Below are 15,365 nucleotides of genomic sequence, written 5' to 3'. Positions count from 1 at the left end.
CTATCAAGTTGGCGGCTGTTACCCATGTGATCGCCACCACCGCTGCCTCTTCTCCTGCGCAGGCGCTGAAGCTGTACCTCTCCATCTGCACATGTCCTGAACTGTTTGAACACCTTCGCAGAGGATGAAGTAGCCATGGTGGTGGTCACATCAGTGAAGCATGTGACTGCCGCCATCTTAATAGCTATCCACGTGGCATCTGCCATGCCCAGTAATTACGTACCATACCCACAGACAGCAAGGAATGAGTCCTATTGCTTTCAATGCCCGTACATGCCTACTTACCGCACCTCACAAATTACATAAGACCGCAGCGAAACCCTTGGTTATCCACTAGGACTCGGTCAGGACGCAGGGCAAAGGACGACCGGATAATTCCCTAAGGAATGTCCTAGCTGAGGTTGGCTATGTGCACACGTTGCAGATTATTTGCGGGTTTTTTTAGCGTTTTTGCGCTATAAAAACTCTATAAAACCGCAAATAATCTGCATACATTAAGCATCCCATCATTTTTAATGAAATCCGCAACTTCTGTGCACATGATGTGCGTTTTTCCGCATGAAAATGCATTGCGGAAAAATAATGAACATGCTCATTAATTTTGCATTTTTTTTCGCGGTTTTCCCACTGTCTAATGCATTGGGAAATGTCCGGGAAAAACTACATCAAAAACGCGTCAAAACCGCGCAAAAAACGCGGTTTTCATGCGGAAATCCGGCAGAAATGTCCGGATTTTCACAGGAATTTTCTGCATGAATTCCTGAACGTGTGTAGGGGGCCTAAAGCATGCGGGATTTGGCGCCCCGCTCACCGTCATCTAACCCAAGAGGAAGGGAACATAGGGAGCCTTAAATGTAGCTACATGAACCCATGCATAAATCTAGGGGGATATTTTGCTTGAATTGTGACAACTTTTATTGGGGGAATTTCTTTTGGAGACTTTAAAATTGTTACAGCTCAAGATGAGCAGAATGGAAACGTCTTTCTTAGTTATATGGCGCCCCCTGCTGGATATATACACTATAGGCTCTTACTGTATATATGCAGTACTGTAATAAGCCCCACGGCATGAACTGCAGCAATAAATCGGCCTTCAGGTTTTGGCTTCTTCATAACATTCCAAATTTCACTTCTTTTTTTTTTTTTCTTCCATTTTTTTCATCCCCCTCTTCCTTTGCCCACTTACTTATATGACGACTTGGTTTTTTTTTATGGGCCGAGTTGTAATTTTGAATAACACTATTCACTTTACCATACAATGGACTGGAAAATGAAGTGAAAAAAAAAAAAATAGCAAATTTTCGCTGAAATGGTAAAAAAAAATCTGCCGTTGTATTGGCTTGGTGTTTATGGTGTTTTGTGCTGTAAAAATGACCCGGTAAGATGATTCTCCATGTCAGACTTCTAGTATTATTTTGTTATATATATTGTTTGCTGAAAAAAAATATAATTAAACTAATGATAATAGAATTATATATTTTATTAGATTATTTGTTTAAAAAACATTTTCTGCACATTTTCTGCGCCTTGATCACTTGCACAATACACTACAATACTTTTTGGCTCTCCACCTCCTCGGGATCTGATCTCTGACTGGCAGCGTCTAAATCTTTAATCAGCTTCTCTCTTATTTAACCCCTTGAAGTTTGCCACCTTTACATCATCTACTTTGATTTGATGGCCGCTCACTCAAACCCTAAACTAACATTATCTTACTTCTAATTTGAATGCAGCAATTACTTTTTTTCTTGTGTTTTACATACAGGGATTCTCCTTTTTGGTAATTAATCCTGCAGACATGTGCCGATGAAATACTTTCGCCAAAATCTCCTACGCGTCATATGCAAGTAACCAGTGTCACTTTTCTAATATGAATGTTCTATTGTAGTTCAACAAGCATAACCAAGGAACGCCCGACCTGAGCAGCGGAAAGAAGCACGTCCGCTCCCGGTCCTTCAGCGGGATGATTAAGGTAAGTTATTAGAGATTAGTTTATATCTCCCTGCGGTTATTGCACAGAGTGGGAGAAGAAGCAAAGTTACTGACTCGTGCCCGGTGGCATGTCGCTGGGCCCCTCGCTCGTGCCCGGTGGCATGTCGCTGGGCCCCTCGCTCGTGCCCGGTGGCATGTCGCTGGGCCCCTCGCTCGTGCCCGGTGGCATGTCGCTGGGCCCCTCGCTCGTGCCCGGTGGCATGTCGCTGGGCCCCTCGCTCGTGCCCGGTGGCATGTCGCTGGGCCCCTCGCTCGTGCCCGGTGGCATGTCGCTGGGCCCCTCGCTCGTGCCCGGTGGCATGTCGCTGGGCCCCTCGCTCGTGCCCGGTGGCATGTCCCTGGGCCCCTCGCTCGTGCCCGGTGGCATGTCGCTGGGCCCCTCGCTCGTGCCCGGTGGCATGTCGCTGGGCCCCTCGCTCGTGCCCGGTGGCATGTCGCTGGGCCCCTCGCTCGTGCCCGGTGGCATGTCGCTGGGCCCCTCGCTCGTGCCCGGTGGCATGTCGCTGGGCCCCTCGCTCGTGCCCGGTGGCATGTCGCTGGACCCGTCGCTCGTGCCCGGTGGCATGTCTCTGGGCCCGTCGCTCGTGCCCGGTGGCATGTAGCTGGGCCCGTCGCTCGTGCCCGGTGGCATGTCTCTGGGCCCGTCGCTCGTGCCCGGTGGCATGTCTCTGGGCCCCTCGCTCGTGCCCGGTGGCATGTCTCTGGGCCCCTCGCTCGTGCCCGGTGGCATGTCTCTGGGCCCCTCGCTCGTGCCCGGTGGCATGTCTCTGGGCCCCTCGCTCGTGCCCGGTGGCATGTCGCTGGGCCCCTCGCTCGTGCCCGGTGGCATGTCTCTGGGCCCGTCGCTCGTGCCCGGTGGCATGTCTCTGGGCCCCTCGCTCGTGCCCGGTGGCATGTCTCTGGGCCCCTCGCTCGTGCCCGGTGGCATGTCGCTGGGCCCCTCGCTCGTGCCCGGTGGCATGTCGCTGGGCCCCTCGCTCGTGCCCGGTGGCATGTCGCTGGGCCCCTCGCTCGTGCCCGGTGGCATGTCGCTGGGCCCCTCGCTCGTGCCCGGTGGCATGTCGCTGGGCCCGGCGCTCGTGCCTGGTGGCATGTCTCTGGGCCCCGCTCTGAAGACTGTTTAGTTACAGCTCCCCCTAATGTCAGATTAGATGTAGTACATTGTGCATCCAATCATAGCAAGAAAATACAGCGAGAGGGTTAACAATGTGCCAAACTTTTATTTTGAGGTGCAATTATTAATAAAATCTCGTAGATTCCAATAGTCCTGTCTGAGCTGATAAAGAATATTGAACAAAATGGACCCTGTTTACCAATGTGGATATGCAAAAAAAAAAAAGGTCTGATTTTAGAAATAACCCTGCAAATGTATCCACTTACTGACACTCATAAGTAAATCTGACTTCATAGTATTTTAATATTACAATCTTATCTTTCTTTTTTTTATCACATTTTGATACATTTTAGCGTAAAGTCTTGGGCGGACAGGTGGTATCTGAGAAAAAGCGGACAACGCCAATGACGACGCCACTGACAACGCAAGGATCAAAGCATGTAAAGGAGAATAGTTCATATGTAAGTAACAAAAATAATAATCCTCTTTACATATGCAGATAATTCAGCGGACATTACTCCTAAGTACGTTGGCATTCGGTTCAAGGGGCATCTTTTTTAGAAGAGAAGTCACTATATGCTGAATCATGACTGCGTGCAATGCACACGCCGACCCACCGCCAAAATAATATGGTTGTCTAAAGACACGTGGCAGGTGCAGATGCAATATACATGCTTGATTAAATGATTTTACTTTTTTCTCCAGATGCCCCAGGACTCTCCTGCAGTTTACTTTACAAAAGCCAAATTAAAGCTGTCAGAGTCATCACATAGCAAGAAAGAGGTGTGTGCAAGGGTTCTCGGTTTCCCGTTACAGTATATTCGATGAAGGCTCCATCTCTCTGTTTTCCTAGGTTCCTATAGTTACTATGACCCTGGGCCCCGATGTGCTACATCCAAGGGTTCTTGGGGAACTTGGGTTACTTATTGCTGTGCCCCTATATATAATCTATAGACTGTCCTGTTTGGAGGGATGGGCAATGTGATGCTCATTTTAATTAAATGGGCGTTTCCATCCCCAACATCCTATGCCAATATTTACTAGGTGCGACAATAATATTGGCAAATACCTCCTATTAGAAACGTAGTATAGTTCTTCTGATTTGCTATGTCACAGTAGCTTAGGTAGTTGTTAGTGGTTGTAACCATGGATACCTAAGCTACTGCAATACCCTGGACATGGGGAAAATCAGAAGAACTATGCTACATTATTTAAGAATACAATTAACCATTTATTATATCTTCCTACGTTCTTTCTTTACAGGCATCTACAAAGTTAAAACCGCCCCATCTCCGGCATACTCAAGAAACTGCCATTTAAAGAATCTGAGGACTTCTTATTTTAGAAATATAAACTTTTTTTCTTTTTTTTTTGTTTATCAACCTGTGGACAACTGTTACAAAGCTGTGACATAAGTATTGAGCAGACCCATCTCTTTTGTATGTGGCATTTTATTGTTACGGTCTGTGGCCTTTTTTTTTTTTTTTTTTATAATTAATGCAGAAAGGTCTTTAATGAGCAAGCTGCTCTTTGCATACTAAGACTTTTGTGATCTGCATGTATTGTGGTTATTAATACAATGTCGCCGGTGTAAACTGTTAGGAAGGGCCGTTCTTCTGTTACTGTTCACTACATGTATACAGATATCGTCTGGTTACTTGAGATTGGAAAATCACGACTGCCATCTCCTAGAAACAGCGCCTCTCTGCTCCCTCGGCTGGCTCTGGTACTGCAGCTCAGCTTTTATTTTTTTTCCTGGTTCTGTGATACCAGATTCAGCCCATACACAAGTGTGGCGCTCTTTCCGAAAGACAGCAGCCATGTTGTTTCCAACAGTCTCCGACTCCCAAGATTTGCAGATTCTCTACATAGTTTGTATAGATGATGACAATGCTGCTTCCCTTTTCTTTTTAATTTTTTTTATTTTATTGCATTTTCCAGTTTCTGTAAAGCTGCAGGAAGTGCATACATTGCCGACCATTGCTTTTAAATAACGTAAAGAGCGAAGGTTTCCTTCATCTGGACGGTAGGGATGTATATAATGACTTGTCAGTGAGGAGATATGACAGGGTGGCATCAGATAGCAAACTCCAAATAATGGGAGATTATACGGACCCCGATATGTATGAGAATAGAAGGTCGGCATTATTGGAGGCAATTTTAAGTGTTTTTTTTTGTTTGTTTTTTTTAAGTTTGTTTGTTTTTAAAGATCTATTTTCTTTTATTAATTGGTCTTAAACATGAAGCCAGAAATCATAACCAGTGGACTAATAATTAGGTCACAACTGCATTAAAGTAATGTAATTTTTAGGTCCAGCTCATTCTTGCTGCCATCATCCACCATTGCTAAAACAGCATCCAATAAACGCCCCCTTAAATCTGCAGGTGGCTAGAAGTGTACTGTAAGTGTAATCTGTATATAATCAGTATTTTGCTATGTGCTTTGTACACAGAATTATGACTAAGGGGATATGTATGTATAAAAAATATACATAATTGTGTAATAAATATATATTATAATCTCTGTATCGATCTCCCATTAAAATATATATTTATTTTAGCGGGATACATTCATAAACAAAAATATATATTTTTTTAATATACGTATCCCCTTAGGCAAAATGATGTGCATGTAGTAAAATACTAATAATACTGAAGTTCGGGCCGGCTCACACTGCGTCCTCTATATGGACCACAAGTCAATGCAAATCTTATATGGAGGTTCTCATGGACTTGTAGTGCCTTCCATACCATTTAGAGGACGCCGTCTGAGCCACTTGGTGCAGAAGAAGTTCAGAATGGCGCTGGCTAAGGAAGGCAAGCAGGCAATGATTGATCAGTATGAGAAGACACGTAGTGTTCACAAAGCCCTTGCTAAAGGGGTAGTTTAAGAAAATGCTGTAGTGTTTTGTTTAAAGGGGTCGTTCCACAAATCTTTGACCCCCATCTATCAGGATAACGGGGGTCTCCTGCCTCCATGTTACATGGAGCGGCAGGTGGTCACACGTGTACGTTACTGTTCCATGGACGGGTACGGCACGTCTTATAGAATTAGAGCACAAGATGTAGCCTTCGTACGTGACCACTGCGCCGTTCTGCTGCTGGTGGGATCCCCAGCATGTTGTCTGTCCACCGGCCCCTTCTACGGCTTTTTATGCTGCATTTGTGTTAGAAAAATGGACCAATATAAATGTAATAACAATAACTTGGCCCAAAAGTGGATATTCGCTTTTCACACCCGGTTCCTGAGTCGTCTTTTGCACGAGAAGTGGTCCTGGGTTTCTCGCTAAAAATAACAGTTTGCCAAAAAATCTGCAAAGTGTTGTCCCCAAAGTGCGATTGTATATATGTATGATTGTAGTGTTCTCCGTCAGGGACGCTCCCCGACTCACAAGGGTCTAACGCTTTACAGTAAGTAGTTATTGAACATGTTTTGTATCTTAAATTAATATTTTTATGTTCTTTATCTTAAGCTAAAGTAGCGCGTTTACACGGAAATAATACATTTCTTAGCCCACTCAAACCCCTAATAAACATCATCAGCTTGAATCCCATCTCAGTACTTTAATAGAGACTAGGGCGACCTGGGGTACTCTGCATTTGGGCAACCTGTCCACGGCTTGCAGTCACATGACTATTTAGCGCTGCCAGACTGGTCCCATGCAACTTGCACAGAAGCCACCAAAAGGAGTCCCTGTGACTTTCATGTGGCCCTGACATAAAGCACCCAAGTGGGAGCGCTGCTGAGGGTCCGGATCACATTTGTTCCATATGTCTGATATATATTTAATATATACAAGCGAGCAGTTATGAGACCAACCTGTGCCCAAAGTGTCATCTAATATAAAGGTGGACAGGTGCTCTCCTCTCTGCGCCACTAATGTAGACGAGGCCCTAGAAGAACACAATCCCTAGATCAGTATTTGATCTACTGTTCCCTAAAATCCCTCCCAATTTAATTAATATTTTTTTAAATACTTAAAAGCAGATTATATGAGAATATACACCAGCTTTGCTCTGCACATAAGGCTATGTCTTCACGTCTGCATGCGTTGGTGGGCCGCGATGTCCCCATCCGTCTGAATCCACGTTTTTGTCTGTGACTTTGCACCGGACAATGTCGGCTCGTTGCTGAACAAGCGGCTATTTGTGGTCAGCGGTGATTGAATGGCTCTCCATAAATACCAGAGAAGCTTTGTCCGCTCCATGTAAATATCGGCCATGTTTGCCTTCCTATACAAGGCAGAACATCTTTCTTTAAGGTTTGCTCTTCCCAAGGGATTTTATTTATTTTAGTTGTTTTTTTTTTTTTTGTTTGTTTTTTGCCGCTGGACACTAAGACACGAGTCTGGGAATCTGCCTGTGCGGTGTTCTCATCTGTAGCTTCGTGCAGTCCTGGGCTTTATTTTATATACTCGGCTCCCCATATTAGTATATAGACTAGCAACTCCCCAGATTGTGTAAAACCAGCACTTCCACCATGAAAGTCAGCGTTTGTCTCATTTTCTGTCTTTAGGAGCTCACGGCTTCCTGCTTGCTGGCCAGAGGGGGCCGTGCGCTCCTGATGATTGACAGTTCCAACCAGTGACAGGGTTTAATTCCTGGTTGACGTGCGCTTTCTGGCGCTGCAATAGGAGACGGCTTTGCCTCTGCAGCATCCACTATAGCTCAGCACCTGCAAGGTCTGTAGCAAAGAGCTTGTAAATGCTGCGCTCTTTGCCTAGTGGTTGGAAACATAGCATTAATAATTACAAGTATTTTTAATAAGAGGTAACTTGGAAAGCTTCTATTTTTATAACCAGCATTTTGCAATTTTACCCACTAGCTGGAAAGTCTCAAATTGGAGGTCACCAGTATTGGCAGACTACTGCAGGGTCAGATCGGTAATATTTATAAAATTCCCTTTTGAGCTCTAATCTATAACGTTTTGTCCTTTTTTATTTTCTTTTTTTTTTGTCTTTGTTCTTTTGAACCTTTTACATAATTGGAGGTTTGGTGAACGACCCAACATATTTTCATATTGTGTAAAGATATGAAGGCAAAGTCTTCAGCCATTGATTTATTAGGAACCTAATAGTCTTTTACCTCTCCCATTTCGATATATTTTGACATGATCGGTGACAACCTGCTGATCGCTGGAGGTTGTCACCAGGACCCACTTCTAGATGGCCGGGGGCTAAACTCCGCTGCCTCCAGCGGTCAGATGGTCGACATCTGCTCCAAAAATACAAGAATATGCACAATATATGTATAAGGGCAAGTCGGCGCAAAAAGGTATCTATGTAATAGAGGGAGAGAGGGGTGTCCGCAAACCCCATCGCTGCCCCCAACTCCATGGGGACTGGCTAATGACCCTTGTGAGGGTGTCAGTGGGCTCATATGGTGGTATAGATGGCGGCTTATTCTAGCACTTTGACGTTAATGTATATTGAGACAACACTTTTAAAGAAAAAAAAAAAGTTGGCGTAGAAATGTCTCCTGCGGTAAAACCATACTGTATAATATCCATCCCATAAAACCCACGATCCAATGTGAAATGCATTTCCACAGTCTCTTACTACGGTAGTGTACAGATACATTACAGGTTTTCCACTGAGGCTTGTAATAATCTATTGTTTAGGAAAAATAAGTGACATGTTGAAATGAAAAAAAATAAAAATGTGAATTTCCACGCTTTAATTTTACAATTTCCATTTTATTGTACAGCTATATTTCAGACGTAATGTTGGTTTGTGTGCAGCTACCCCTCCTTCACTCCAAGTCTGAAACCATATGTACGTTCTTGGTAAATAATCTACTGATCTGGCACCAAATCCTGTGATATATAAAGGGGCGATGCCACTTCTGCAGCCAAAATTTTACTGCGCTCCAATGTGATTTTACTCTACTGCAAGCACCGTGCTCCCTAGTTCGCTTACGAATTTTCTCTGGAGAAACCCTTTCCTCCATTACCACTAACCTCTTTCTTGGGCTCCTTTCACACGGCGGTTTTGTCCACGTTCATTGATCTCGTCAAAACGGGATTGGAATGTATGCACCGACGGGGCCTTAGACTATAAAGGTGCCGACAGCCAACGTGCGCTCCGACGTGCGTCGCCGCCTGGAGGTGGACGCTCAGACATAGTAGACTACAACTGGACGTCCGCCTCCAGTAAGCCTCGATGGGACAAACGAACGTGGACAAAACACTGCGTGAATAGCCCAGAGATCCCCCACCCCACCTCGTGTATGAACCTGTCAAATGTGATGGTTACGCAGCTATACGGTGCTGTATACAGCCGTTTTATTTCTGTACTTGTGTGTATTAATATTTATGTCAGTCTTGTTTTTTGTATTTTAATATAAAGGTTTACAAATAAATTTTTTTTTTTTCCCCATATATTTGTGTTTGTGTGATTTGTTATAAAATGTCATCTCTTTCCCACGTACAGGTGGATGTACCTGTCAACAGTGTCTCTGCGCTAGAAGAATAGACTCCTCTCATCCCTCTGGTTTTAAAGGGAGTGTCCACTATTTGACAACATCTTAATAGTTGACCTAGGGAGGCGGGGGGGAAAAACACCTCCTGGATGAACCCTGCTCTCTGTGCTCAGTGTTGCGCCCGCCCTCCGTTTTCCTAGCATCAACATCTGGCAAGAGCGCTGCAACTGATCGGCAGGAGGCAGCGCTGCATACAGGGGGAATATTATATAATATATTTTGTGTGTATACAGTGGGGAAAATAAGTATTTGATACTTATACTTCTCTAGTGTTTCTGCTGCAGACCCTGTTTCCGTTTGGATCTACTGTCTATGAAGAGCACTGATGCAAAAGGCATGAGGTCTGCTGTGAGCCAGCGCGTTTCCATAGGTATAGGTACACGATACCACTGCTGTGGCGATATCGATGCTTTCTTCAAGCAGATGCAAGTCTGAGTAAAGTTTATCGGCATGTGCCATAATTATGGGGGGGTTTACTGCTTATTTCGTATGACTGCACTCCCAAGCATCATCACTAGGTGGCGCTGTGCCTGCGTCTGGATGGACATCCTGTGCTGTAATTGCAGGTCTGCGTCCATATGTTACAGCATGCACAGCGTGAAGGGTTAACGTCCGCCCTACACAGGCCGGGTATAGAGAAGATGGTCCTGGGAAACCATCAATTCTTCAGGGTTAAAGGAGCACAAGCCTGGAACCAGCAGCTATACCCGGTCTATGTGATACCACCTGTAACATTGTTTCCCTCCTCCAGATGCATTCATTTGGTCACATGTGCAACTCCCAATCACTAAAAGTAAGCTCGCTCCCATCACGAAAGGTTAGCCTCATAAATAACATGATTGACACAGTGACACTTAAAAAGCTGTCCATTCTGTCACCCTTCGCCCCCGCGATGCAGCTGGGAGCCTGCGCACCTACAGTGGGTACGGAAAGTATTCAGACCCCTTTAAATTTGTCACTCTGTTTCATTGCAGCCATTTGGTAAATTCAAACAAGTTTTTTTTTTTTTTTTTTTTTCTCATTAAGAAAGTCTTAATTTTGTTGTTCTTAAGCCATTCAGAGGTGGACTTGTGTTGGGTTCTGCAGCAGGACAATGATCCAAACACAAGTGTGCTTCAGCTTAAGGTCACAAACAGATGGGCGGACATTTTCCTCCAGGATTTTTTGGTAGCCAACACCCCATAGTCATCCATAAAGTATAATGCACCCTCATGGTTATCATGTACAAGTACGGCCACTGATTTTTAAAATCAATAAATACTCGCCTTCCTTTTGCTTCCCTGCCACGTGCTCTTGTGAAGTGGGCAGCTGACTTATGGGTGCGTTGGGAGCGCGTCATCACTGCCATACACCCCATCACGTGCACACCGACATCAGCTGCTGTCATCTCGATGACGGGCAGCGTATATTGTCAAGCACGTAAACGATGAGTCTGTGCGTCACAATACACTTCAACTGGATGGGCGACCGCACTCGTTACGCCACCATGCTCAGCTCCATCTACTACACTTTAAAGAGCAGTTATACGGCCGTATAAATCAGACTGGTCGGCCTCTCTCCCAACCTGAGTGCAATAGCTGCATAGAAATACTGTACATGAAGCTGTCATGCTTGGTTCAGGAGAGCCGCCAGCCAGTCTGTGCACTGCGTTCCCATCTCAGTCTGACTTATACGGCTGTCTGAGTGCACTCTTAGGTGAGAGACAGACTTCCGTATAACTTGTGCAATTGATCTGATCACATTGCACCTCTCCTGACCTAAGCATGAGGGCGTGATGTATTTCTATGCAGCTGTCAAGCTCAGGAGAGCCACCAGCCAGTCTGTGCACTGCGTTCCCATCTTATACGGCCTTCTGAGTGCACTCTTAGGTGAGAGACAGACTTCCGTATAACTTGTGCGATTGATCTCATCACACTGCACCTCTCCTGACCTGTTCATGACAGCGATATGCATGTTTATGCAGCTGTCAAGCTCAGGAGAGCCGCCAGCCAGTACCAGGTTTACGATGAGAACCTCGCACGAGTTATACGGAAGTCTGTCTCTGCCATTATACTCCGTTGCTTGCAGCTTTTCCCCACCATTTAGGTTTATTTGCAAAATGTGAATAAAAATGTATCTGGAGTTGCAGCTCCTCAATGGTCCTCTGCATTTTTCTTGTAGCTTATTATTCATTCATGGTGTTATAAAATTTGGGTAAAAAATGGTGCAACATTTATCAAAGCCGCGACATAACTGTTCAGGTTGCTAGAAATTTCTAAATATTTTTCTCCTAGACACCTGCTCATGGCTGGACACACACAGCCGGGTCAAGACTCTCTCAAGAGTTGTGTGGTCCTGAATGGGTCTGGTGCGATCAGTCAGTAGAGGTTACTGACAGCGGGCAAATACTCGTTAACCCCTGGTGACACGGGAACAATTTACATTGATTGATGCAGAGACGGCAGTAAATGTTTGGTCGGTTGCTACGTGGCGTCTGGACTGATTGCACTTTTGTTAGTATCTCGGGGGCTCTAGATTTCCTCTCTGACACCTGTCGCACTAAAGGCCAAATGTCCAGTCGAAAAAATACATTCTTATATATGATCTTCAAAGAGTAACAGAACTTTAAAAAAACTTTTTTAAACAAATGTCGAGTTCTGTTCTGTTGGAATCCAGTACCTGACACCCCCGTAATCACTAACACAAAAGGCTCACACTCATGCACTGATCTTCTCCTAGACAGAATCGGTCTTGGAGGAAAAGAGGACTCTGCTTTGTGCTTCCGCCCCTCCATTGCAATGATGGTGGGCGACCTCCAACAATAAAAACATAATGACTTGTCTCTTAAAATATTACAAAAACATTTTTAAAGAAACATCTGTTATTGGCAGTCCAACATTTCGCCTAAAATTAAATCACTGTCAAACTTTTTCTACTGGGGCCCTGATGGTCAAAACTTCGTAAAGCTTGGACCTGTCTCTCTATTGCCACCTTCTGGAGAAGGACTATATTGCAGGGGGTGAAACCAAAAAAGGAAAAATGCAGCACACTACTGTATGAAGCTGATCAGTAGGGGTCCGGCAGCAGAAATCCATCTCGATTGCTAAAACAATTTATTCATTTTTGTTTTGCTGCATTTGTTGCTGTTTTTGATGCTAAATTCTTTAAAATTGCATGAATTTTTCGTAAAGTCAACATTTTTATTTTTGTCATTAAACTTTTTTTTTATAAGCTGTAGAGCAAAAAGTCACATTTCTTGCAAAATAGTGCAAAAAAAAATTGCAGCAAAAATATTTGGCAAACATAAAAATCCTTATAAAGATGGTGGGTGTGGAGTAAATTTGTGTCAAACTTTTCCAATAGGCTAACAAAAAAAAAAAAATCTGTGTAATGCTTAATTTGCTCAGTTGGGAAGGTGAACACTTTTTGGGTTACTTTGCAGTTTCCATTTAAGTCCTTGGGATCCAAAACAGCAGTGAACACCTTTATTACTAAGGACAGGGTTGACAAGGCCCACCAGTAACATTGATTCTTGGAGCTGACTGTTTAGCTACTTGCAAAAATATCTTCCTCACCCTAGTTCACAAGTTTATTTCTGCTTCTATATAGTATTAATTTGGCTAGATTGTTTAATGTACAAACTTTTTCTGCAAATTGTGAATAAAATTTAATGTTACTACTCATTAGCAGTCCTTCACAGGGGCGGCCCACCAGAGGATTCTCCTGTGGGCCAGTCCGGGCCTGACGAAGGTTTACATTCCCGTAAAGTAAGTGTATTCACGGTGTCATACACATCATGCAGCTCTAAAAAACAAAAAAAAGCCAGATTTCTCCATTTTGCCTCCCAAAAACAGGAATGAAAAAAAAAATATCAAAAAGTCCTAGAAATGGAACCAATAAAAGATACACAACAAAGCAAAAAAATGAGTTCCGTAAAGTTGCTGCAAAAATGAAAAAGATGAAGGAACATGACACTAGAAAAGTTTATTTCGTGCAAAAATGCTAAATTGGTTCAAGGGCAAAGTTAAAAGGGGTTGTCCAATAAATGGACAAATATTCCACTTAAGAAGGCAGGTAGTGGACCACCCCATGAATACTGGTAAAAAATGGGAGTTGCAGTTATTCAATGCATATATACAATCCAAGTCAGTGCCAGTTAAAAAAATATATATACTTATCCTGCAAAAAAGCAAGTTGTGGTAGAGCCAGATAAAAAAAAAAAAAAAAAACTAAAGTATGAGATGAAAAAAAAACCCTGAAAAAGTGTGGGGTAAATTGGGTAATATAAAAAAGTTTGCACAAAATTAGCCTTGTCATGCACCTGTATTTAATAAAGAAAAATGTCCCATCTCCGTCCTAACGAGACAGATGCAACATTTGGCGATGTGTCCGGAACTCCACGGGAAGTGATGGCAAAAGTTTAATAAAGTCCTCAAACTTCCTCCCATGCAGACCATTCTTCCTCTCCTGCAATCATTTTCCACTGAAGAGAAATTTGTCGTCTGATTATCCCCCCCCCCAGTCACATCAAACAGACTCTCGAGCCCTGTTGTTATGTGCTCAGTGTCCGTGAAGTGCCCATCGGACTTTTATTTTCCGCCCTTGGTTCCCGCTGTTTTGCTAAGAAATGTTACCAGCGTTGGAATTTCACATTCGGCTTCCCATGAGTTTGGCCTGATTGAACGTCTGATTTCTCTTTTGCTCCAATCCTACATGCTGAGATGCAAAATCTCCTCGTGCTTCCTAATTTTCCACTCAAGAACTACTCCGTTTTGTATTTAATCTTTTTTTTTTTTTTTTTCTTAAATAGATTTTTTTTTTGTTGCAAAATATAAGAAACAGATAAACCATGTTGTAATGAACGGATTCAAAAACCATTAAAGTTAATAAGTCTGAGCGTCTCTCAAAAGTTACCAATGTTCAGTATAAGATTCTTACTGTAGTTCTCCAGAAACATGAAAGCAGAAAAAAGGATAAAAGGGGAAGAAAAGGTGCTGGAGCTTAAATCTACGGTGCAACATCAGCCACATTGTGCGTTAAGTCGGGGGCACAGGTTGTTGTTTCTTTACACTTAGTCCACGGAAACCATGTTTGAAAAGTGTCTCTTCCCATCTGTGGCCGTGAGCGCGTCCACCCTCACTGTCATGTACAAAGCTCCCACCCAGAGCAAGTAAAAAGGAGACCTAACGATATGTGCACACGCACTCCGCCTGAAAAACGGAAGCAAAAAAAGAGCAACAATGTATCAATGATATTATTGCGCCCGATTCTACTTATGTAAACCATTCTAGGCGTCTTTAATGCATTTGTATAAAACACGAATGTGAGAAAGCGGTGTCATCAGTATTTACCATCAGTGTGTCCAATTTTACCATCAGTGTCACCCATGTGTCCGTTTTTACCATCAGCGTCACCTGTGTCTTTTTACCATTGGTGTCACCTGTGTGTTTGTTTTTACCATCAGTGTCACCCGTGTGTTTGTTTTTACCATCGGTGTCACTTGTGTGTCTGTTTTTACCATCAGTGTGTCATCCGTGTGTCTGTTTTTACCATCACTGTGTCACCCGTGTGCTGTACTTGTTTTACATGGACCCATAGACTTATATTGCCCCTTCGCATCCATGTTGCCAAAAAAAGATGGGGCTCAAAAAACACCTGCAAAGGCTCCTAAGCATTTATAAAGGTCCCTTAGTCTGTTTCAGTAGGCTCCACAATCATGGGGAAGACTTCTGACTTGACAGATGTCCAGAAGGCAGTCATTGACGCACTCCACAAGGAGGGGAAGCCACAAAAGGTCATT

General features: G+C 43.7%; 1 protein-coding gene across 2 annotated transcripts in view; it reads left to right on the top strand.

Annotated features, from left to right (window-relative positions):
* ARHGAP19 (Rho GTPase activating protein 19) overlaps positions 1 to 5,132 on the top strand; it is a 56,129-nt gene extending 50,997 nt beyond the window's left edge. For both annotated transcript variants that reach the window (XM_077258295.1, XM_077258296.1), the window contains exons 9-12: positions 1,889 to 1,972; positions 3,460 to 3,567; positions 3,812 to 3,889; positions 4,370 to 5,132. In XM_077258295.1, coding sequence (XP_077114410.1) covers positions 1,889 to 1,972; positions 3,460 to 3,567; positions 3,812 to 3,889; positions 4,370 to 4,426 — 327 coding nt within the window. In that variant the 3' untranslated portion in view covers positions 4,427 to 5,132. The remainder of the gene's footprint in view (positions 1 to 1,888; positions 1,973 to 3,459; positions 3,568 to 3,811; positions 3,890 to 4,369) is intronic.
* Positions 5,133 to 15,365: the final 10,233 nt, after the last annotated feature.

The sequence above is a fragment of the Ranitomeya variabilis genome, chromosome 4 (assembly GCF_051348905.1).
Source record: "Ranitomeya variabilis isolate aRanVar5 chromosome 4, aRanVar5.hap1, whole genome shotgun sequence".
Classification (NCBI taxonomy): Eukaryota; Metazoa; Chordata; class Amphibia; order Anura; family Dendrobatidae; genus Ranitomeya; species Ranitomeya variabilis.
Note: the sequence above shows the minus strand (reverse complement) of the source record. Positions and strands in the feature narration are given on the sequence as shown.